The sequence below is a fragment of the Schistocerca nitens genome, chromosome 1 (genome assembly GCF_023898315.1).
Source record: "Schistocerca nitens isolate TAMUIC-IGC-003100 chromosome 1, iqSchNite1.1, whole genome shotgun sequence".
Classification (NCBI taxonomy): domain Eukaryota; kingdom Metazoa; phylum Arthropoda; class Insecta; order Orthoptera; family Acrididae; genus Schistocerca; species Schistocerca nitens.
In genome coordinates this window covers 837704312-837730215 of record NC_064614.1, presented here as the reverse complement: position 1 = coordinate 837730215, position 25904 = coordinate 837704312, and the positions used below count along the sequence as shown (strand labels likewise).

At 40.6% G+C, this 25904-nt stretch overlaps 1 protein-coding gene across 1 annotated transcript in view; it reads left to right on the top strand.

The window, feature by feature from the left end:
- LOC126263157 (eIF-2-alpha kinase GCN2) overlaps window positions 1-25904 on the top strand; it is a 322298-nt gene that overhangs the window by 4741 nt on the left and 291653 nt on the right. The window contains exon 2 of the mRNA XM_049960195.1: window positions 19965-20134. Within this exon, the coding sequence (XP_049816152.1) occupies window positions 19965-20134 (170 nt within the window). The remainder of the gene's footprint in view (window positions 1-19964; window positions 20135-25904) is intronic.

Here is a 25904-nt window from a genome sequence, read left to right as displayed (position 1 = left end):
CTGCTTTGACACGTGACGTGAGGCTGTTGTGGTGTGTGACATCATGACGGTGCGGAATTTAGTTTGTGAGAGTGGCGTGTTTGTAGGTTTCGTTTTGATGTGATCGATGGTGCCCTCTGGTGGTGTGTTAGGTGATGTTTTTGGTTTAGTTTGCGTGTGTGGTGTGTTTATAGGTGGTGTATTGTTGCGGTCGGTGATTCTCTCTGGTGGTGTGTGTATGGGTAGCATGTTAGATGGCGTATGGGGTTCATTTACATGATAGCATTGCACATGTGTGGTATCGGGACTGTGCTTTCAGCAGAATATTTTTCAATGAGTTAACGATTTTAGTTTTGTTATTTCGATGTTATTGTAGTTTTTTTCTGTTCGTCTGTGTGAATTTTGGTAAACTGCTTTTTTTTTTATATCTTTGGTAGGTATGGATGTGACTGACAAGGTCAACAGCTTTCGGTTGTCAGCGATAATGGGGGACAGTGTGTTGTCTCTAATAAAATTTCTTCAGCTACTCAGATTTTTGGATTAAGTCGTGAAGTGTTCAGTATATTGTGCAGAAATCAGGCTGGCTTAAAGTTCCACCGTCTCGGACCAGGGACGGCTGTATGTGGAGATGTCGTAAGGATAAGAGGTCAAGTGAAGTGTTTGATTCCAGTTTTGTTGGTTTGTTGTGTTTTTTGAGGTAGTGATGATTGTGGATGTGGTTGTAGTTTTGGGTTTTATGATTTGGTATCGGTAGTTTCTCTTGACCTATATAGGTCAAGGAAAGTGTTCGATTCCAATGTGTGGTTGTGGCTGTGGGTTTTCCGGTATTGGGAGTTGCTGTTGAGCTGTATAGGTCAAGGGAATTGTTCAGTTCCAATTTGTGGGATCGGGAGCTGCTGTTGAGCTATATAGGTCAAGGGAAGTGTCCGATTACAGAGGATATTGTGTTTAGTGGAATTTGGGGAGTTTTGTGTTGTCAGTTTTTTTCGTCGTTTTGTGTGGTTTGGAATGGTGGTGTGTCTCTAAATTTGTTTGTTTATTTTATCCCCTCCCAAAAACCCCCAATTTCCCACACTTGCCCCGTTAGTTTCATTAGGTTTTTTGTGGAATGTGTGTGTGTTGGTTTTTCCATGTATTTTTGTGTTTGTGGTCATGTTTGTGGTCATATTTGTGACGTCTTGGGTCAAAGCAGACTGGTGGAATCGGACGCTTCTGTATTTCCCAGTATTGCAGGTTTACTTTGAAATGTCAGAGTATTTGTATGAACCTGGCATTGGTCAACTTAAAACACTGCCACCTGATGCTCAGTTCAATTATAGCATAATGACAAGCCTGAGAGTTTGTAAGAAGGTGGAAAGACAGCTGAAATGCCAACAGGAAACCACAGCGGTAATAAATCTGTTACTTTTAGTATAAAATAATACAAGTATGTGGAGCAGCCTCCATTTGAAACAAAAGTAGTAACTGGTACAAAGATACCCTGACTGGTTAAAAGTTACTCTAATAGACTGTATTTCAACAGGAATAAGGAGTGAGTAAAAGCCACTGGAAACATACTCATTTTCAGTGCCTTGTCTGTCTGACTGTCAGAAAATTAGTGCATTGTGAAAAACACAGACTTTTCTGCCTGTACAAATAATGTGGAATAAGTCCTTGATCTTCAAAAAGTTCTATAATATTTGACCTTGTGTTCTGAAAGGTTCTATCCAGGCTTGCTTTTTGGATTTGGAGTATTACTTTTTCCCTCTATAGCTTGCTTGCTGCTTTCATATTCTCTCTGAAATTTAAAATTCTTCTGAAGTCATTTTAATGGAGCATCTCTGGGGATTTAAGGTCAAAATAAAATTTTTGTCTTGACAATTGGATATATTGTACTTTTTCTTCATCCCTTTATTTCTTTGATCACCTGCTTGTAATCTGAACGACTAAGACATTCTTTTCTTGCTCTAGCTTACTCCGATTCGCTAACTTCAGCTCTGCCAACTGATGCAATTTTCTTAATAACTGCATCTTTAACTGGCACATCTTTCACTGTATAATTTCAGTGGTTGTATAATTTCAGTGGTGATGTTCCAACAGATGATGAGTTTGTACTTGTAACTTCAGAAATATGGACTTATTGTGGTTGGTATGGAATTAACATCTGTGGAGTCTTCTTCATGGAAAAATCTTTTCTGTGTGGTGGGCACAGTTTTTGGCCTGGTTTTATGTCAGACTTCACTGTACATGTTAGCTGAGCTGCCTTTTACAAATCAATTGTCATCTTGGAAAATTAGGTTTTCTGCTGGTAATCCACGTTGAACACGAAATTTTGATTGTGTAATTGGCAATCTTCATCAGGCGCTCTGTGTGGCCTGAAAAGGCCAAAAGAAGTGAGGAACAAAAATACATGTTTTTAATCGATGTAAAATGCTCTATTCAGTGACATCACATAAGTAAAGCTGTTAGCAACCTGAACATTAAGTTCATGTGCTTCCATCACCAGTGTCAATTTGAATGAAAACATTTTGGGTATTAGATCATGCCAGTACAGTAATTTTTAGTGTTTGATAATGATGTGATGTAATACCCAAAATGTTTTTACTCACACCTAAAGATTAATTTGAACATCACAGTGCTTCACTATCTTTTAAGACAGGCAAAATTTGTTACATTTGGTGTTTTTAATGTAGTTCATACATCATTAGCTTTCTGATAGGTACTGACAAATGATCATGTTTCCTCACTACCTGTTCCTTATTGAAATATTTGGGGGGGGGGGGGGTGGTTCATGGGAAAATTTTTTCAGGAAGTTCGAAGAGAAATAGGTGGTTCGAAGAGAGATGGCTGTTGCTTCTTTATCTTCATTTGTGTTATTTCTGAATACAAAAATTTGTCAAGATGGCATGTTTGAGGAACCCATCTATTTAAGGTCAGGAACAGTGTCTTGCATTTTTTTCACACATTTCCAGTTCCAAATAAAGTAATCATTGTGAAAATGAGTCTAGTACATACACAGAGTTACAGATAGTGCAGAAACTTTGCCAGTTCATGCAGGCCCCTTAGATACATTTCAACAAAATTTGAAGATGATGAAGTTGTGACCAAAGGACACTTGATGTGGAATGAGCCAAATATATGACTTCAGAGTGCGTGTTTAGGTCTACATTTTATGAAAGTGAACAAGTGTTGCAAAATTGCTCATTGTGCAATACTGAGTTGCTTGTGATCTCCGGGGTACTAGACAAGTTGTTGTGATATCATCCCATAGAATTCCTCATCTGCTCCGAGTACCTAACATGCCATCTAGGCTATCCAGCATATGTACACAACAGAGAAACAATTCCATAGCATCCAGGTCTCTCTCTCTCTCTCTCTCTCTCTCTCTCTCTCTCTCTCTCTCTCAAGAGCAAGGGAAGACGTAATTCTCCTTTGTGCCAGGGCACGTTTGTGGATTCAACAAGATGAGTTAGCAAAGGATGCCTGTGACAGGGCCACTGTGTCACATTGTATTATCCCCTGCATGTCATCACATTGTTGTGATTGAAGGTATTGTGGCTGGAAAGTGAAGATTGTGTGATGTAGTTGCTAAAGCCTACAACCTGGTTATGATGTAGCCTTCCCAACTGTAGAGATGCAACAAAGTGCTGGTAATTCACTTCAGATTGTGTGCCAATCTCTGTTGTAGCATTCTTCTGTCAGCAAGAGGACTTACCTGTGTGCAGTCCTTTTAGTGTACTATTATACATGGGGTCATTCCATGTCAGTTCAACCTGGGGCTCCAGCTCATAGTCTCAGATTTGACTGAAATTCAGTACACTAATTCTACCATGTGTGGAACACTCGTGTACAAAGTATTAGTTTCCGCTGCCGATTAGTTCCAGAAGTATGACTTGTGAAAGAAGGTGGCGTGACCTGGAAATTGCAACCCGCATCTAGCAATATATCTTCAGACCCAACTTCAGATCTTGATAACTTTGGAACTATTCCACACAGTCCAGTGAAATTTACAACCCAGTAACATCCATTTAGAGAACACGCTCCATGAATCAAAACACCAACAACATATTTCTGAGGGAAAATAAAAAATTCCAAAATGTGATTAAAAAAATGTAATACGTTAATAGGTACATATTGTAGGTGTCCTCTATGCCAAATGTAATTCACTCAAAAAGGGTATACATTTTTTGTGGTAAGCTTAATGTGGCCTAAACACACAGAACTCATCTTGCCCATATCAGTCACACAAACAGAGTTACATGCACACGAAAATACAAAAATTTGAAAAATTACCTGAAAAACATGGATTTTCAAAGTGTGGTAGCACAAAAGGGACAAGTGATATCCAAGCCAAATTTCAAACACTTCATAAGTAGACCATAATACAATATGTGGCAAAATTTCAACTTGTTATTTGCAAGGCATTCGTGTACAATAAAAGTTGACAGAGATGTATTTGGTTACGTTTCTTTTAACATGATTTAGCAAGTAACAGTGATGATGCAGACAGCTTGTTTCAGATAAAGCTGCAGCAATTGTTGGGAACCATTAGGCAACAGAAAGTTAAACAATGGTAGTTTTCAGGGACAGAATGAGTCACTGTTAGGCAGGAACAACAAAGGAAACAAGCAACAAATACTGGTTACTCATGTTTTTAAGTTTCTAGTTCAGACTGGTCAGTACTGTTGTGGAATGTCAGTATGGAGGCAGAAGAGTGTACTAGTGGTGCTTTTGTTCAAACAAGTTGCAGTATTGGTAGAGCACAAGCATCTGAATGTCATAAAACAACATATGGAACAAAATGTGGCATTCGCTTTGCACTGTATGATCTGAATGAATCGGCCAAGATTTGTTGCTATGGAGATCCAGGATACACCCTGTGGGCACAAGAAGTACGGTTCCAGGAAACTTTAGTGTTTGTTTTCATCATATGAAAGTGTTTCTGGATAAGTATTCTTTCCTACAAAGAAGTTGTTTTGATCCATTTCGGATTCATAAGGAGACAGTGAAGTGTAGTCTCAGAGAAATTGATATAAAATCAGTATTGAAAGTGAATCAGTGCATGGGACTTAACATGAAACCAGGACAAAAGTTATGTTCCATGTGTGTTACACTGCTAAAAAAATGAAGAATATTCTGATAATTTACACGACAGTGACGAAGAGTATCAGCCACCTACAACCATAGTGGATGAGCAATTAAATACTTCAGTGACTGCTCTTGGTTTGTCTCCCATGAAGACACACAAAGTTGGGAAAAGAGACAGGCCTAGCTATGGTAGAAGAAAACTACAAGAAGCTCAAATGGAATTAACACACAAAATAGCTGACACATTAATGGTGGAAGAGGAAGAACTATCTGCTCCAAAGGAACAGAAATCATGCCAGAAATGCTCTGATTTGGACAAAACTGTGCATGATTTGAAAGAAAAATGTGCCCTATCCACACGCCAGAAAAAAGTACCTATTCTTACCCTTGCATCTTCCAGCTGGTCTATTGACTACACTGCAAAGGAATTCAATGTTTCTACATATATGGTAAAGCAAGCTAGGAAAATAAAAGCAACCCAAGGAGTGCTTCCACAACTTCAGCAGGCTCAGGGTAAGCAATTGAGTTCAGAAATAAAGGTTCTAGTGTCGGAGTTTTATTAAAATAATGACTGCAGCCAAATAATGGCTAGAAAAAAAGACTATGTAACGGTGAAAATGGGAAATGTACGTGTACAGATGCAAAAAAGACTGTTGCTATGCTACGTATCAGAACTATATGTAGAATTCATGGAAAAGTATCCCAATACTAAAGTAGGTTTATCATCTTTTTTCAACCTTCGGCCAAAATGGGTTGTGCCTGTAAGTGCAAGGGGCACACACAGTGTTTGTGTATGTGAGACCCATCAAAATGCTAAGGGGTTGCAATTTCCGGGTCACGTCACCTTCTTTCACAAGCCATAATTCTGGAACTAATTGGCAGGGGAACTCAAAATTTTGTACATGAGTGTTCCACACTTGGTAGCATTGGTGTGCTAAATTTCAGCCAAATCTGAGACTATCAGCTGGAACATTTTCTCAAATTTGTTGAATTGACTTGGAATGACCCCATGCTAAAAAGTGCCCCTAGTATGACCATTAGAAGTCCATTAATGGTGTCAGGAGACATGCTGTTTATATTTAATGATGGGACATATTGTTCAATAGTTTTAAATTTTTGTACCTGTTCCCATCTCCTACTGTAAGTACTTGGGAGACAAATTAAAGTTAAATATCTTACTAGCATTCTGTTCTTGGTATGGTGCACCTGGTTCTTGTCAACCAAAGTTATCTTTCACATTTCATAGTAGTTCTGTTATTTTCAGCACGCAACTGGGGGAGGATGGTCTGCTGCCATTTTCGGATATACTGGTCAAAAGGAGAGCTGGGTTATTTGGTCCTAGTGTGTATGGCAAGCCGACGCTCGCTGATTTATTCCTGCAAGCTAGCAGCTGCCATCACCCTTCACAGGAGAGTGAAGTTCGAAAGACATTGATCCACAGGTGCATGCCTTGTTACACTAAGGTAGTCTGACGTCAGAAATAGAGCATCTATGCTCAACCTTCTGCCAAAATAAGTACATTATCAAGCCTTTCAACCAGCATGCCTGCCATATAATATAGAAGAAGAGCAAGGTGAAGCAGAGACTGTGGCATACCTGCTCTATGGAAAATCTCTTTCTGCCAAGATCAACAGTATTCTCAAGATGCATAATATCAAGTGTGCTTCATGTCCACCTACAACATGGCTGAGACAGGCAACTAAAACAGCCATTGCCATGGATAGTCTGGAAATTAATCATGGTCTATGAGAGAAAGAAGTATTGTGGTACAGACCACCATATACTGGGACAGTGTTACTAGAGCGACAATAGAGAGAAAGGTGTCAGAAAACCTCTTGAATCTCAAGACCGGGTACCAACTGCACTGAAGTTGCTTGAAATTGGACGGTCGCTGCAGCAGAACTCAACAAAAAGAATAACTTAGAAGTCGGTGGAGCACTTGCCTGCAAAAAGCAAAGGCCCTGAGTTCAAGTTAATTTTATTTTGCCAGTAAGTTTCAGGAACTAAGAACATAGTCCCCAGAAATGATCCCCAGACACAGCACCATCTGCAGCATACCAAGACAGAATGCCAGATTGCTGTCAGGTGCACCATATTGAAAACAAAACGGCAGCTTGCAGCAAAGAAACCAGATATAAGATGGAACATATCAGGACATTTCTAGTGTGAACAGACTGCAGACAGGGTATCTACAACCAATCATTGAAGGTGGAGGTAGAGGGTATAATTACTGGCCCTGTTCATTCAACTATCAGGCTCGATTACCACCTAATAAAGACAAGTCACACTGTTGAAATATTGTGCATGGCTGACTGATATCTGGCAGCACCTCTGTTACCCTAAGAAGTCAACCAAAATCAAATTAAATTTTTGTTTCACACTGTAAAGATTCTCGTGTACTTAACAGAGACTGTTATTAAGAAATACTACTATTTGTCAAAGTAGAATTTATTGTAGCATCAGCCACTTTTCCTTACTTATTTTGTTTTTTTCTTTGACTATTGAACATTCACAAAGAGATACATACTGGATGATTATATGTGGGTTTCACTAAGCTATAGCAGTGTGACAAATTCTGTGGAAATTCAGGAGTAAGTAAGAAACATGTAATATATATATATTTTTTTCATTATATAAAAAAAAATCCTGGCCCGAGATACAGGCCTCCAAAGATGACACTGCAAACACCATTTTAAAGATGCGAATTTCGTAAAAAAATTTAAAATTCCTTATCTCTGTAACACTTCTAGATATTTTGTTACAGTTTTGTATTTGAAAGATAATTCTTTGTAATTACAATGGTATACTCCGTTTGGACATACAAGGTGTGATTTCGAAGTTTCAAGACTGATTAATTTCTGAGTAGGAGTGATTCACAAGGAGTTTGTTGCTCGTGGACAGTATATCACAGGTGACTTTTATGCTGGAGTTCTCCGCCGCTTCAGGGATAGAGTTCGCAGCGTCCGCCCGGCGATCAAGGGCGATTGGATTCTCCACCACGACAATGCACCCACTCACACGTCGCATGCCGTTGCCGAAGTTTTGGTCAAGTTAAACGTGACAACACTGCCGCAGCCACCCTACAGCCCTGACTTCGCTCCAAGTGACTTTTTCCACTTCCCGAATCAAGACAGGCCTAAAAGGGAACCGATTTGATGCCATCCAGCAGGCTTCAACGAGGGCCCTTGACAGCATGATGCCCGAGGCCTTCCAGAAGGGCTACGAAGAGTGGAAGACGCGCTGTCAGCGCTGTGTTGATGTTGAAGGATCATATTTTGAAAAATTTTAGTCCCCTGTACTTAAATGTCCAATAAATTTCTAGTTCTGGGTTAAGTCTTGAAACTTTTGAATCACATCCTGTATCTGTTAAAGATCTCTTACTGTTGCCTTTTGAATTTTTAAAATAATTTACCGATATTTTTTTCCCCCGAAAATGCCAACCCAGAAAAGTTGATTCCCCCCCCCCCCTCCCCCCTCGTGATTAATACAATGTAGTACTGTATTCTCTGTAAAGGAGAGCTTCCACTTTTAAGTTAGAGAGGTTTCATTATTAAAAAATCATGTTTTTTAACTTTCAAGGGTAATGTATGTCTTCGCTGAAGTTGTTTCTTATTAATTTCTTTGTTACAATGTTTATTTCTATTGTCTGTGTTGCAGTTATTTCTTATCAATTTCTTAGTTGCAGTTATTTCTTTACACTTTCATTGCTGCAGATATTTCTTACACTTTGTTGTGGTTTCTTTGTCGTGGTTGTTCATTGCAGGTTTATGTATTGAATTTGTTCAGTGCTAATCTGTTTACTGAAGCGGCTTCTAAGAACTCTTAAGAGCATCCAGTGAGTTTTGTTTTTTTGTGAGGAATTTGCCAGTTGACACTGTTGCAGTGTGTTTTGTGAAAAGGACTGTTTAAAATGTGTTCTGACTGTGGCCACAGGAGAGTGAAGTGTGCTGACTATTTGCTTATCCATAAAAGAGTGATATATAATACAAACAAAAAAACGTACTTTCTTCAGATTGGAAATAAGTGTTATCATTTGAAGACTCTGTTTCAAAGTGACGATGTTTCCAGTGGTGACTTTTTGTGTTCTAAATGTTTTGACAGGGTAACAACAGTGACAGTATCTGAACAAGGTGAAGCCTCCCATGGTGTAGATTTTGCATCAATAGAGGAAGAATCAGTCAGCTACAGAGGTGTTAATCCTGTTAAGAAACTCTGCTCAGCGAAGTTGAATTATAAGCTCTATGGATCAAGAAAGCCCAGAGAAATTACTAAAGCTATGGATGAATACACTACAGCAAAACCGACCACACTCTTCAAAGTAGAAATTCCATCTTCAGAAGAAAATGAACCAAAACACTCTTGCACCTCTTTCCAGGAATTTTTCACAAATGTCAATTCAGCTGTTGAATATTGTGCATCCTACAATGAAAAGGTGCAAGTTTTAACTATTAGTCCAGAGACATTTTCAAAGAAAACAGTTTTGAACCACATTCCATCAGTATCAAAGTACCTGGTAGACAAATCAAGAAATGTGGGATCTACAGTATAAAAGAAGTCTTTGGAGACCAGATCCCTATTATGGTCATCCTGTAGAAGCAGCTCAAGTTAAAATAGTGCAGTCGTTTTATCTGGAAATAAATGGGACTGTTCTCACCAGAGTACCAACAAAAAAGACACTGTAACTGTAACAGTTGAAGGTCAAAAAGTTGTGAAAGTGAGGAGGTGCAGGACTCACAGTATTAAAGGAACTTTTGCAGTTTACAGGAGCAACTAAACTACTTCACATATTTGAAGATCAAAATTTTATACACTACAACCTAAATGGGTAGTTCCGCATCCACCTAGAGCTGTCTGGTTGTGTGTGTACTGCGCAAATTTTGAATTTTGTGTGGTAACTTTGAAGAACTTACTGGAACACATGACATATGACACCCAGGTTGGGCATGTAAAGTCATTGGTAGCCTGTGACATGAAGCGAGAGACTTGTTTGCTTCAAGAATGTGGTGACTGCCCTGGAAAGGGAGGACTGTACTTACAGACACTTGGCCTGGAAGACTTGGCAGATAACTGTGCAGAAATTACATACGTAACATGGGAGGAAAATAAATGAATTAAGAAAATGTTGCCTTTGACAGTTTTTATTGATGAACTTGGTAAATAGTCATCAAAAGCAGTAACACAGCAGCATCTGAAGAAATTGCAACAATAACACATTGCAGAATAGAAAGGATGTGTGCAGGCTGAAGAACTATGTTTAGTGCTTCACTGTGATTTTGCTGAGAACTGGTCTGTAAATCTCCCACAAGAAGTACAAGGATATCATTGGAGTAATGACCAGGTTTCAATTTTCACAGGAGTGACATTTTCGAAACAAGGTCACAAGTGTCACAGTTATAAGTGATTGCACAGGAGATGACTCAGCTACATGCTTTGCTAGCTATATGCAAAATTCTTCAAATGCAAACAGGGGCAGAGAAGATAATCATTCTTTCTGATGGTGCTCCTAGTCATTTTAAAAATTATTACCAGCTGTTTGAATTGAGTAAGTCACTTGTACCAACTGATTGGATATACAGTGATACTGGTCACGGGCCTGCTGAAGCACCATGCTACAAAACATAATCTTTCCAGACCAAATACAGCTGCGATTCAGAATGCTGAGGATTTTACGAGAGTTGTGAAATCCACAGCCCTCATTTGTTTGCCCAAAGAGGAAATCAAAGAATTCCATGAGCAGAAAAAAGGAGAATGTTCCAAACAAACTATTCTTGTGATAGGAAATAAGAAGACACATTTTTGGACTCTTAAGTGATGCGTGAACTCATATTGCACGCACCTTAAAGAGCGAGAAAGAAAAAATTGCCTTTGTTCAGTCAACACCTCAGAAACAGCAGGATAAAATTCAGATTCACAACCTGAGAATGGGGCACTCAACTGCGCAGTCATCAGTGTGGGATGTTTGACGCATGTGTGTATGATTGTGACTGGTGGATTGCAGAGATTATAGACATCACTTACGAGCTAAGCGAAATTGTAGTGAACTTTATGCTACCATATGGACCAGCTGCTGGATATGAGTTTCCAGCTGAAGGAAAGCAGCAAAGCCACCAGTGCTCACTTCATGTTCACAATGTTTTGAAGTGTGTAAGTGCTCCAGTTCCTATTGGTTCAACAGGAAGGCATCACTCTATATCAAAGGAAGATACTGAATCAGTGGAAAACATTTGTAGCTCATTGGTTGGCCAATTTCAGTACAAAACAGTGGTCAGAAGTTGTATAAATTGAAATCTTTAGGTCTTTGGACCATTCACATACATTTGGGAACCATTTAAAATGCTTGAAAAAATGAGTCTCTTACTCATCTTTCAAAACTAAAATTATGTTAAATAAATCTAGGTTTTGATTTTTTTTTTATGAGCCTGTTATGTGGTAATAAAACAGCTTTTATATATGGCAGAAATTGCAGTTGTTTATAAAACCTGTCCAACCTAAAAGTGGAAGCTCTCATTTTCAGGGAATGTAGAACTATATGATACTAATCAACAGAAGAAAATTAAAATTTATGGATTGGCATTTTTGGAAAAAAAAAAAGATCCGTAAATTATAAAGGAAGTTCAGAATGCTATAGTAAAATGCCTTTGACAGATAAGTCCAAATGAAGGGTTTCTTTGTAATCATAAAGCAATTACCTTTAAAATACAATAAAAAAAAGCAACAAAATATCTAGAACTGTTCCAGAGATACAGCATTTTAAATTTTTTTTCCAAAATTCGCATCTTCAAAATGGTATGTGCAGTATCATCTTTGGAGGGCTGTATCTCGGAGCAGAAATTTTTTGTAGAGAAAACAAAAAGATACATGTTCCTTACTTATTCCTTCATTTTAACATATGCTAAAGTCAATAACATCCAAGACTATGAAGGTAAGATCCTTTCCTAGCCTGCCTGAATTGATATGGACTATGCCAACACTGACTTTTATTCTTCTACCAAAATGAAACTATATGCTTTTTCCTGTGGTATTGGAAACAGCCTTCAGAGAAGAGATCAATGATGTTACATGTAGAACTTGATCAAATAATAGGTAAGTGATGCAAACGCCTGTTACTTCATCAGGAGGTAACTTCTGGCCTATTGTACCAAATGTAAGCAGACATACGCCTCGGGTATGGTTTGTGTGTTTATAATTGTGACTGTCATATCAAGTGCTCAAAATTATGATCCTGAGTGTTGGTATATGCCATAAAGCAGTTCTGAATAGACAAGAGGCCTACTGTACATTAAATTTCATCTGAACTCGCCCATTTTCCAGGTTGCCTTTTTTTCTTCTTTTTTTCCCTTTTTTTTCCTTGTACGAGTATTGTTCTAATTTTTCCGCAGATAAATATCCAGAGAGAAGTCTGGTGAGCTTGCCGATCATTTTGTATTTCCCGAATGACAGAACTGACGATGTACTAATGTTCTGTTTAAAACATCTGTAATTGTCTGTGGGGAACAGGCAGTACATCCATTGTGTTGGTATCACATGCATTGCTTTATGTCCTGTAATGATACATACAACTCCCGGGAGTCTGATGTATCCCTATGTTGTTTTTTTTTTGTGGGGGGTGGGGGAGGGGGGGGGGGTGGGGGCTGGGAGGGAGGTTGTCTGAGCTACATTATTTTCATGAAAGTGCTTCATCACAAAAAAATGGTTTTCTTTCTCTTATGTAGTTTCTTCCGGCACACTTTTCTCATCATATTCTTCACTTTTAACCACTCTTTATCGTCTACGTGGAATGTCTTACAAAGATCAAATTTTTGGTTAACTTCAAGGAATAAACAGTTATCCCTTTAGTTACTTCATATTCTTCGTTCTTATCTGTTTACTTCCATGTATTTCTTCTCATATTCTCTTATTGTTTCTCTCTTAAATTTCCAATGCACTCTGTGTTTTGCATCCTGGCACAGTTACCACTAATGCAATGTAGCTGTTGCTCCAAACGTGGGTTGAGACGACAAACTCCTCCACAACACATTTCAAGAATAAACATTCTGTGCCAGTTTTAGTGTAACATTTGATATGTCTTCCTATCCTTTCAATAAGTTGACATCTTGTAATAATATAATGTGTTATTACTTCAGTTTACCCCCCCACCCCCTCCCTGCAGGTCTGATGATTAGAATAGGCCCGAGGTATTCCTGCCTATTGTAAGAGACTACTAAAAGGAGTCTTTCAGATTTCGGCCTTTATGTGATGGTCCCCTGTCAGGTTTAATCTCCATCTTTCTAAATTTTCCCGAAGAGTGAGCCAATTGGGGAAGGGCGCCTTACATAGTGCATCGTGTTCATCGTGCATTGAGATCTTCAGCCCATTTTTTCGTCGTCGTCTTTTAGTTCCGCTCATTCTCCATCTCTTGGGCGAGGACACCTTCCTGGGTTCGTATTCCAACTTATACTATGCAGAGGTGCTTTCTGCACCGACGATGACCATGGTCTTCTTAGCACCTCATATCCAGCACGGTAGCCAGTCCGTTGTGGTGGGGCCGCCATGTACCCTGTTGGTTGTAGCCCCCTGACAACACAGGGATCACTCTGCTGATGCCTGTGCTGTTAACTCACCACATATGTCACGGAGTAGATGCCCATCTCCCTGAGGCATCGGGACTCGCGGCAAGGGCACCTGGCGGGATGGCCCTTGCCGAGGCTGGGTGGTGCCCGTGGGGAGGGCCCCTGGTCAGAGTGGGTGGCATCAGGGCAGATGACACACCATGAAGCATAGTACGTCATCTCTTGTTGGTGGTCTGCCGCCAGCAGTCTCTAAGCGGCCTTGCCCTCCGCCATCTAAGGGATACTACAGGAACCGTGCTGACTATAATCAAGTGTCAGGTGAGTTTGCGTTTTATGTCTTCAACTCAGTCTGTAGTGAAACTGTGTCCCTTCAAACCCCTCTTGAAGCTGTGGCTGTCAGAATAGTATGACCCAGGAAATAACTGTCTGCAGTGTATATATTCCTCCAGATGGTGCAGTACCCCTGAATGTATTAGCTGCACTGATTGATCAACTCCCTAAACCTTTCCTACTTTTGGGAGATTTTAACGTCCCTAACCCCTTGTGGGGTAGCACTGTGCTTACTGGCCAAGGCAGAGATGTCGAAACTTTACTGTCTCAGTTCGACCTCTGCCTCTTAAATACTGGGACCGCTACACATTTCAGTGTGGCTTATGGTCGTTACTCAGCCATTGATTTATCAATTTGCAGCCCAGGACTTCTCCCATTTATCCACTGGAGAACACATGACGACCTGTGTGGTAGTGACCACTTCCCCATGTTCCTGTCACTGCCCCAGCATCAGGCCCATGGACGCCTGTCCCGGTGGGCTTTACACAAGGCAGACTGTGAAACTTTCAACTCTGCTGTCACCGTTGAATCTCCCCCACTCGGTAACATCGATGTGATGGTTGAGCAGGTGACTACAGCAACTGTTTCTGTGGCAGAAAACACAAACCCTTGCTATTTAGGGTGCCCCTGGCGAAAGACAGTCCCTTGGTGGTCGCCAAAAATCGCTGAAGCAATTACAGAATGTTGGCGAGCTCTACAACGGCATAAGCGGCACTCTTCCCTGAGCACCTCATAGCCTTTAAAAGGCTCCGTGCCCGTGTTCACCAACTTACCAAACGACAGAAGCAGGAATGTTGGGAGAGATATGTCTTGACCATTGGGTACCATACGTCACCTTCCCAAGTCTGGGCAAAGATCAAACGAGTTTTTTGGGTAACAGGCCCCAACAGGCGTTCCCCGTGTTACATAAATGGCGTGCTATCTACCGACGCAAATGCAATTGCTGAGCACTATGCTTGAGCCTCTGTGTCGGAGAATTACCCCCCAGCCTTTTGCACTCTCAAATGGCAGCTGGAAGGGAAAGTCCTCTCGTTCACTACACGCCACAGTGAATCCTATAACGCCTCATTTACAGAGTGGGAGCTCCTCAATGCCCTTGCACATTGCCCCGACACAGCTCCTGGGCCAGATCCGACCCACAGTCAGATGATTAAACATCTGTTGTCTGACTACAAGCGATATCTCCTTATCATCTTCAACCAGACCTGGTGCGATGGTGTCTTTCCATCTCAATGGCGGGAGAGCACCATCATTCCAGTGATCAAACTCAGTAAAAACCTGCTTGATGTGGATAGCTATCGGCCCATCAGCTTCACCAACATTCTTTGTAAGCTGCTGGAATGTATGGTGTGTCGGTGGTTGAGTTGGGTCCTGGAGTCACATGGTCTACTGGCTCCATGTCAGGACAGCTTCCGCCAGGGTTCCTCTACCACTGATAATCTTGTGTCCCTAGAGTCTGCCATCCGAACAGCCTTTTCCAGACACCAACACCTAGTTGCTGTCTTTTTTGATTTACGAAAAGTGTATGACACCAGCTGGTGACATCATATCCTTGCCACATAATATGAGTGGGGTCTCAGAGGCCTGCTGCCAATTTTTATCCAAAAACTTCCTGTCACTTCTTACTTGCCATGTCCAAGTTGGTGCCTCCTATAGTTCTCCCCATATCCAGGAGAATGGGGTCCCACAGGGCTCTGTGTCTCTCTATTTTTAGTGGCCATTAATGGTCAAGCAGCAGCTGTAGGGCCATCCGCCTCACCTTCTCTGTATGCAGACAACTTCTGCATTTCGTACTGCTCCACCAGTACTGGTGTTGCTGAGCGGCGCTTACAGGGAGCCATCCACAAGGCACAGCATGGACTCTAGCCCACAGTTTTCAGTTTTCGGCATGTGTTATTTCACTTCTGTCGGCGTCGTACCATTCATCCAAAACCAGAACTTTACCTTAATGACGATCCACTCACTGTAGTGGAGACGTATCAATTCTTAGGACTGGTTTTTGATGCCCAATTGACTTGGCTTCCTCACCTTTGCAGCTTAAGTGGAAGTGCTGGCAGCACCTCAATGCCCTCCGCTGCCTGAGCAACACCAACTGGGGTGCAGATCGCTCTACGCTGCTGCAGCTCAACAGAGCCCTTGTTCAATCCCGCCTTGGCTATAGGAATCTGGTTTATGGTTCAGTGGCACCCTAAGTGTTGCATTTACTCAAGCCAGTACACCACTGTGGCGTTCACCTAGTGACAGAAGCTTTTTAGGACAAGTCCGGTGACCGGCATCCTTGTGGAGGCTGGAGTCCCTCCTTTGCAGGTTAGGCGTGCACAACTGCTGGCCAGTTACGTTGCACACGTTCATAGTTCTCCTTCGCGTCCGAATCACCATCTCCTTTTCCCACCTATTGTGGTTCATCGGCGGCCTAGGTTGAGGCTTCCAGTTGCAGTTCGTGTTCGATCTCTTCTTTCCGAACTAGAGTCCTTGCTTTTACCAATATACTTGAGGTCCATTCACGTACACCTCAATGGTGTACACCTAGGCTGTAGCTTACCTGGACCTTTCATATGGCCCTAAGGACTCAGTTAACTCTGCGGCTCTCTGCTGCCACTTCCTCTCGATTCTTGACTTGTAGCGAGGCCACGAAGTGTTTTACAGTGACGGCTCAATGGCTGATGCTCACGTCGGCTTCGCATACATCCATGGAGGACATATTAAACAGCATTCCTTACCCAATGGCTACAGTGTTTCCACTGCCGAGCAGGTGGCTATATCTCGTGCTCTTGAGCACACCCGTTCATGCCCTGGGGAGTCGTTTCATCTGTGTACTGACTCCTTGAACAGTCTACAAGCTATCGACCAGTGCTGCCCTCATCATCCTTTGGTAGCAACCATCCAGGAGTCCATCTACGCCCTGGAACAGTCCAGTCATTCAGTGGTGTTTGTCTGGACCCCAGGTCACGTCGGAATCCCAGGCAATTAACTTGCCAACAGGCTACGCGGAAACTGCTTATGGAGATCAGCTTTTCTGCAACTGCTCTGCATTCAGTACTATGCTGCAAGGTTTTACGGTTTTGGGAGACGAATGGCATAATCTCAGCACGCACAACAAACTGCATGCCATTAAAGAGACTACAAATGTGTGGCAGTTCTCCATGCAGGCCTCTCGCAGGGAGTCTGTGGTTCTCTGCTGGCTCCGCATTTGCCACGCTTGGGTGACACATGGCTACCTCCTGCACCATGATGACCCACCTCAGTGTCGGTGCAGTGCCCAGCTGACAGTGGCCCATACCTTGGTGAGCTGTCCTCCTTTGGCTGCCCTGCAATGGACTCTTCAATTACTGGACTCGTTGTCATTAATTTTAGCTGACAACACCTCATCAGCTCATTCAGTTTTACATTTTATAAATGACGATGGGTTTTATCATTCTGTAAAGTTTTAGTGCATATCCTTTGTCCCTTTGTGTTCTCCACTCTAATGCTTTTAGGGTGGGTGTTTTAATGTGTCACAGAATGCCTGGCTTTCCCTTTTTATTCTCGTGGTCAGCCAGCCATGGTCATCTGCTCTCTTGTTTTTACCCCTTCAACCTGTTTCTTGCTTATCTCTGTGGTTTTCTTTTCCTGTTTTGCCCATAGTAGTGTTGGTTGTCCTTCTGTCGTTCTTCTGTTCTTCGTTTCTCCTGTTATTGTGCTGTATGTCTCCTTTCTTTTCTTATTTCTCTTGTGAAATTACCTCGCAGTTTGGTCCCTCCCCACTCCTCCCCCCCTTTAAACCAACCAACTTTCAGTTTACTTCATCATACTGCTTCACAGAAGTTTCTCTAGCTTTCTTTACAACTTGCATGTATTTTTATATTTTTGTGGAAAGTCTGTGCATTGGTAGGGCAGGATAGTAATATACAGAATACTTATTGCAGTGTCCAGACGGGTATTTCATCTCATTAAATCACTGCAATCACCATCTTATGCTGAAGTCATGTGTAGTCCTTCAGTATGGCTCTGTATGTGGACAATGAAATAAGAGCAACATGCAGTTTGTGACTGTTTATAGTAGGGATATTATTTTACGTTTATATTTTCTTACTGCTTAATTTTCTTTTGTTGAGAGTGCCATTCATCGGTAAGATGATGTAGGGACATGTCTCACTCCTGTGAACTGCTATGTATCACTACAGGCCAGACTTGTCAACTGAAAACTGCTGCAGCATATATGTTAGGAACTGTAGATACTGGTTGCTATTTTTAGAATCCTATCAGTAAAGCTGGGATTAAGGTTACAATTCTTGAAAACCCTACACTATACATTAACAGACCAAAGTAAATTTTTATTTGCTTTTACCAGCAAGTGTGGATTTGGAACTGATCAGGAGCACATATAGCAAAGATTGATTTACCCATGATTTGTCAACAACACATAATCCATAGTCTTTCATATGAATCCTACAGCACTTGCAGTTCTCATAGATGCCATTAGAAGAACTGTAACTGATTTTGAAAGTGATTCCCAAGAAACTGTTGATAAAGTGAAATGCGTAAAGAATGAAATGTGTTGGAATGTAATATTCACAGAACACTCATTTGGTTGACACGACTTGCAGATTCAAGCAGCCTCATAGTGAGATGTGGTTTATATGTTGCCACTGCTAAACCTTGAATTACATTTTTCTTATCAGATGTCATTCATTTTCATTGGCATATTTTCTTTCTCCCACTACCTATTTTTCAAAATATTTTTGTAATGTTTTCCAAGGTAGACTGTGATGGAGTTGGCACCATCAAGTTAGATTGTAGCATACAACCACTGCTCTAACAAAAGCTGCACGTTTTTGATTGTAGTATACATTTTGAAAGTCTGAATAGCTTCACGAGTTAGTGGTCAGATAGCTACAACAGAGCACAGACTGATAGATTAGAGGTAAACATGTGAACCTACTTGAGCTATGTGTTTGCTTACATTTGATACAGTAGGACAGAAGTTTGTGGGACCTTATCTCCCGACAATAGGACAGTGGTTTGTGTCATCATTAATATTTGATCCACTCCCACCCGTATTATGTTGTTGAAGTCCTCTTGGTAGACACTTCATAGTGCCACAGAAAAAGTATTAGTTCCATTAAAGGAAGGCAACATTCGTGTCATAATTTGGCAGCTGTAAAAACTAAAAATTATTTGCACACATCAGAAAATTTGCTACATTGCCATTAGTAACTTAGCAAAAACTACACCCCAATGTACGGTATATACTTGCTCTGGATGATTTTGGTTGAGTTGTCTTAGCTGCCTCATCCTGTCTACAAATGTGTATAGACTTGGTTTGAATTGGACAAGTGTTGGGCAGGAAATCAACCGTGGCACTTTTAGTGAAACTGCACCAGTGTTTACTTTAATGACTTAATGAAACCACAGAAATCCAAGATTGGTTATCTGGACAGGGGTCTGAACCCTACTCCGTCCAAATGTGAGTGAAGTACATTAACACTACGTCTCCTTGATAGGTATTTTCATCGTAAGAGAAACAACCATTGATGTCGCACACAACCAGAGACTAAAGACAGCATACATCTTGTACCAGGAACAATTGCATTACTTCAGTATAACATATTTTTGTTCTATTACATTGCTTAACAGAATCACACAAACTTGTGCTAACACTACTTTGCTCATAACATTTCATTACTCTTCTTGTGTCAGACTCAATGTGCATGCGCTTCTGCAACAAATTGGGGGGGGGGGGGGAGGGGGGGGTTGATGACACACCTATGGAGCATACTTAATGTAGAAGTGAGTGAGAAAGACCAGTGACAAGTAGTCTACTTTTAAATTTTAATGGAAGTGAAATGGATACATTGAGGCAGAATCTGCATTTGAGATCACTAGCACAGAAGCAGACTCTCATTAAAACTATCACTTTGCATATGCCCCATTGCCATGAAGCAATTTTAATTGATCAAAAGAATGGTGTTTTGAAAGATGTGATTTAAGAATTTGATTATTATTTAATATAGGGGGCTGTCTGTATGTTTATATATAAATAGTATGTCATTTTTACAGGCTATATTTGTAGAGGAGCTTAAAGATTTACGTCATAATGATGCCTGGAATATTTGGCGCCCATTGGACATAATAATAACATTGACTCCTCAGCAAGGAAGTTCTGGTCACCATGAAGTTCATGCTCAAGTTGATCTCCATGTTATTTGTTCGGAAAATTATCCCGAAGAGTGAGTATGATTTTGCCATTGATTTCACTGTTGAAGGAATGATTTTTGTGTTCTAGGTGATTTTTTTGTGTATTGTGTGTGTATAAGCAGTTCTTCAGTGTTTCAGTTTTCACCATTTTGCAGCTCCAATGGTACTGACACTTGCACAAAGGACAATAGTTTCCTTAATATATGAAATGTGATGCAAGCAAAGGGTGGGACAAAACTGGTTTACCTTCTGAATATATGAAACGTGATACAAGCAAAGGGTGGGACAAAACTGGTTTACGATCCTGCCATTTCTGCATCTGTAGTCCACAAATCTTCATGCAGTGTATGATGGAGGCTACATAGTGTTATGATTGTTCACCTCCAAATTCCATAACCGAGAGGACTATGAGGGAGACCCATTGTAGCTATGCCTCCATAAAACTTTAAATTTCTATCATCATGAAGATTACACAAGATGCGTAATGGAGGGAGTTACAGTTTTCTAGATGATGTATGTTGGAAATGAGCTCTTGATATTTTAAGAATAAATATTTATGTGGTAAAACACATTCTTCATCTAGCATCTGCACTGGTATTGACGATTCACACACCATTTGTAGCCAGGTTTCTGCTGCAGGGTATTTTTGGGAGCTTGTGGGTTGCATTCTGCTTTGTGTGATAATACAAATTTTTGTTCGTGTTGTATCATAATTTGTTTGAGGTACTTTTTGGGTGATGTGTGGCAGGTGGGGCTTGGCAGTAAACACCTTTATGGCACAACAAATATGGCATAGAGCCTTAAACTCTTTAAGGACTGTGTAAGGGCCACCTTAGAACAAGCAGCATAGAAAATTGCCAATGAAGAATGTGCAACAATGGAATTATGAACACCTTTTTTATAATATTGTTTTTAGAGAGTGTGCAGAATACTTCCACAATCAAATCATATGTGTACAAGTTTATGTAATAAATGTGCGCGAGTTCGAAGTTAGGAGAGCTTATTCAGTATAAACATTCTTTATTCAACATGACTTTCATTCAAGAAGTTTCCGGCGTCTTGGTAGCATGTGTGTTCATATAGACAGTGAGCTAGTATTGTGGCATAACTTCCAGCAGCATGCTTGGCTCTGCAGCAGTGCTTGTGTATGTTAGGATGTTAGGCAGCAGTGTGCTGCTTCAGTGGAAGAGTTGCAGCTGCTGGAGTGTTTGTGCCGACACATCAAAGGTGTACCTGTGAGCTGGCAAGCTTACATATCAGGAGCCATGAACGGGTCAGGCATGCGGATGCCATGTGCTGACTGGAGAACCCTTCGGAGTAGCCTGGAGTGCCACATGAAGTCAACCCATAGGTGGTATTCTCTTGATGACACCAGCTCGAGGCCCAAAACCGTCAAATGTAGTGGTGACTTGTAGACCAGCAGCTAACTGATTGGTGCTGTTATTGGAAGCCCCAGAACCAGTTGCAGCACAGGTGTTGCTCAGGGCTGAGTGGCAACTATTTATGGTTCCTCTGGCCAGGTGTGTTTTGACAGGAACCTACCTCAGCTTGTGTATGTGGCTGAAGAGGTACATTGTGCCAAATGTGGAAACCCAGCCCACTCATACAGCAGACTGCGTTATTGTGTTGTGCTGTGTCAGTGAGAGGCTTCTCAGTAGCAAAATCGTAAAACAATAGTCGTGATGTAGTTTGCTTTCATTTTATTATTCATTGACTATTCTTCAGAGTGTATATGCTGTGGGAAAATCCCAGGAATTTTTTCATCCGGGAGAAAACTGGGAAAAAACTCAGGAATTTTTTAGAATTCTGGGAATTTTTCATTGTTTTAGACTTCAGTTAAATTTTTGTAGTTTTGACTGGTAAGAACTGATAAAACATCAAAATGTGTCAGACACTTTAGGGTGAAAACTGTTAAATATTTCGTAACAACAAACTGCTGCTGACAAGACAGTGTGACGGCACACCTGTGTACATAAAGTTTGTTTGAACAGTTGCTTATGGGCTCATGCCTGTGCGTAGTTGAGTTGTGTACAGGCAGTATCTTCTCCTGTTTCTGGCAAAGTGTGGCTGTTAGCTGTATCAGCAGTAGCAACAAGCAGCCAGATGCCAGCCGGAAAAATTTTCCTGGCGCACCCAAGCTGCCAGGTTGCCGCATGCATATAGCAGTCTGGTCTGTAGTAGAAGGGGGTTAATATCCATGTAAGCCGTGTTTACGTTTAGTGATTTTACTGTTTCCTCTTCGTTTACACTTCTCATATCAAATGAAATCAAAACAGATTTCTGTGTGGTTGGGAGCAATTAAGTGAATTAAAATACATTCACATAATTATGGAAGGCTAACATGTATTATTAGTTTCAGTTTTTTAATTTTATTTCCACATTTTTGGCAGTCAATCGCCTTGCAGAAAAATGAAGTCATTTTTCTCGGTTTGCTAAATAAATGGGGCTTTAATCTTTTCCCCAGAGGCAGTCAATTTATTAGAAACGAAGTGTTTCATTCCGCATTGTTGACTAGTTTCAACTGTTCACTGAATTTCAAGTGCACCTTTCCATCTTCTGGCACATATGGCATTATGCCATAATAAAGAACCAAACATGAGATGATACAGCACTGGTACTCCAAGAAAATTTGCTTCCAGAAAACTGCACTGAAATCTTAATATCAGGTGGGACCTACTTCATTGTGAATCTGGACATATGAATGTGCACTTTAAGCCGAATTATGCATTTTAGTGTGGTGTACAAAATTCCGATACTGTTGGAGTATCCTGTTTCTTTTATGACGTCACGTAAGAACTATTAAGACTATATATGTATGAACATATGGGCTTCCTCTGTCATTGTAGCTGCCCATGTGCAGTAATGCCTGTTTTCTGGTGCTGTCTGGCAACTGCTGAAATGAAGCTATTTCTAACAGGTTGCAAGAAAATATTGCGAATGGTGCTTTGAAAAGCATTAGTTTCAAAGTAAATTTCCTTTTATGCAAGATGAATTATGTTACGTGTTTCGAATGTGCAATGAATTTCTTAAATTGCAGAGTATTTGACTCTCATTTAAAACTTAACTCATTGAGGATTAACTACTTAGAAGAATTTAAAGCCCAGAAGACCAACATAATGTCATTGTTTAAAATTTTACGGACACATTGGTGTGGTGTACCTTAAAGTGTAACACACGCAAAAAAGACCACTTTTTATGTGAAAGCTTAGCTTTTCTTGTAGCTCATTAATCTTCAAGACAAATATTATATCCTAAAGCTTAACTTTTCCTCTTTGTGTGTTCACACTACTAAACAGTGATGTTTCTGTTGGCTGACTATGTGTCACATGTGCTATGCTCTGAATATCTGCTGTCATTGGCTGGCGAGATCACGCGACATAAGCTATGACGGGCTTACAAAAGCACATTTCAATCTCGATTTGAATGCTTCGGGAACTAATGTGCTGTTATCCATACTTTCGTAATACGAAAACAAAGATGTGCAGCCTATCATAATATGAAAATATGCAGCGTGAATATTGCTGTGCGTCACAGATCTTTCCAAATCAGGTTCTTCTTTTTCCCACCCTCCCCCTCCCTGCTCCCTGAGTTTTTTCGTTCTATAAAGTTCCACACTGATGTATAAAACCTGTACCATTCAAAGTATTGATATTTTAACAGCTCCAAGGGAAAGCATACTATCAATTAAAATGAAAAAAAGTGTATTTTTACTGTGGAAGAAGTGTATTTTAATGTGGGAAAAAGTGGATTTTTAACTGAGAAATCCAAGAATTTTTTTCTTGTCCACGTATACACCCTGTTCTTTTAAAGTTTTGAAATGACTTTCAGCTGTATTATACAAATATGAGCATTATTGCATGAACTTGCTTTAAGTGTGGAAGCATTCTGAATACTCTCTAGAAATGATCTTCTGATATTTTACAAAACTTTTCATAATTCTGTTGTTGGATATTTTTCATTGGCGGCCGGCCGCGGTGGCCATGCGGTTCTGGCGCTGCAGTCCGGAACCGCGGGGCTGCTACGGTCGCAGGTTCGAATCCTGCCTCGGGCATGGGTGTGTGTGATGTCCTTAGGTTAGTTAGGTTTAAGTAGTTCTAAGTTCTAGGGGACTTATGACCTAAAATGTTGAGTCCCATAGTGCTCAGAGCCATTTGAACCATTCTTCATTGGCAAGTCTCAACATCACTTATTCTAGGGGCCCCTTACAAGTCCATGAAGAGTTGGAAGCTCTGTGCCATGCTTACTGTGACATAAAGACATCTAATGGTGAATTTCAACTACTGCATGCTGCGCAAAGAGTATATCAAGCACAACACAAATATTTGTACTGATACATTGTTCATACATTATTTGAAGCATACTTTCTGATGTAACATTGACAAAGAACTAAGTTTACTCATGACAAGAGTACAAAAAACGTCACACCTCTGACTCATAATGGAAAATCCCGAATTTAATTGTGCAAAAAATTCTATACCCTCAAACTAACACCCATTGGCAGGATATCATAAGTGGCTTGCATGCATGCCCCTTGACAGGTTGTGAAGTTTGGTCCATGGCTGTTGTCGCAGCAGTCCTCCCCCCCGTAGGGGAATTCGATCCTTTGAATTGCAAGCTGCTGCTAAACCCGTGACTCACTTAAAATAACATACCACTATTTTGTTTGTATTCTCCCTTGCTCCTGCAATGCTTCTTTCTTACATTCTTATTTACATTTTCTACACTGATGGTCCTCCTCCTCTGTTCGTTGTGCCCCACAGTGCAAGGTGGCTAGTACACCTACAATTGTTCAAAACTAATGGTCAACCCACTGGATTGGTAAGTAATGGACTGGAACTTAATATGTTTGTTTGTTTGTGTGTGTGTGTGTGTGTGTGTGTGTGTGTGTGTGTGTGTGTGTGTGTGTGGCCCTTTGCCATTGATGGACATAGGCTATATAAGCAAGGTTAAAATGGTACTCAGCGATGAAATTCCTACTACAGTCAAACCTTGATATAACGAATTTCATGGGACCATGAAAATTAAATTGTTGTACCAGGGTTGTTGTTATAATGAAGTTTTATCATTGTGACTCAGAGCAAGGACCCATGTTTTCGTGGCTGAGAAGTACATTACTGTTTTAATTTTCTGATGAAAAATTACATTAAAAGACAAATGATGACACAGACTTTGTTCGCTTCATTTATTAATACCGGGTGTATACGACCCAGGGCAACCAGGAAATCTGGGAAAAACCCGGAAATGTTTTCATCTGGTAGAAAGGTGGCAAAAACTCGTGAATTTTTTGAAATTTCAGGAATTTTTCATTGTTTCAGTTTTCAATTAGTTTTATGTAATTTTGACTGGTAAGAACTGATAGTCTAGCAAAGAATGTTACTGTATCCTGTTACTGGAGAATAATACTGCAGCAATAAAACATAAATGAGAGAAAAAACCAAAATAAAACTTTCATTACAAAGGAAATGCGCCATTTAGAGAACAAAACAGCGTGTGCGCACAAGTGTCTGCAAACAGCAAGAATATGTCAACGGCCTTGGGCGAAGACTATGCAATGCTTTGTAACAATTAATTGCTTTCTATGAGCGTGACGTCACAACTGTTTACGTTAGGTTCGTTTGAGCAGTTGCCAGCGGGCTCATACACATGCACAATTGAATCGCGTATGAGCAGTACCTTCTCCCGCTTCTGGCTAATCGAAGTGTGGCTGTTAGCTGTATTGGCAGTAGTCACAAGCAGCCAGATGCTAATGAGAAAAAATTTTCTGATGCGCCCTAGCTGCCAGATTCATGCATGCACAGAGTT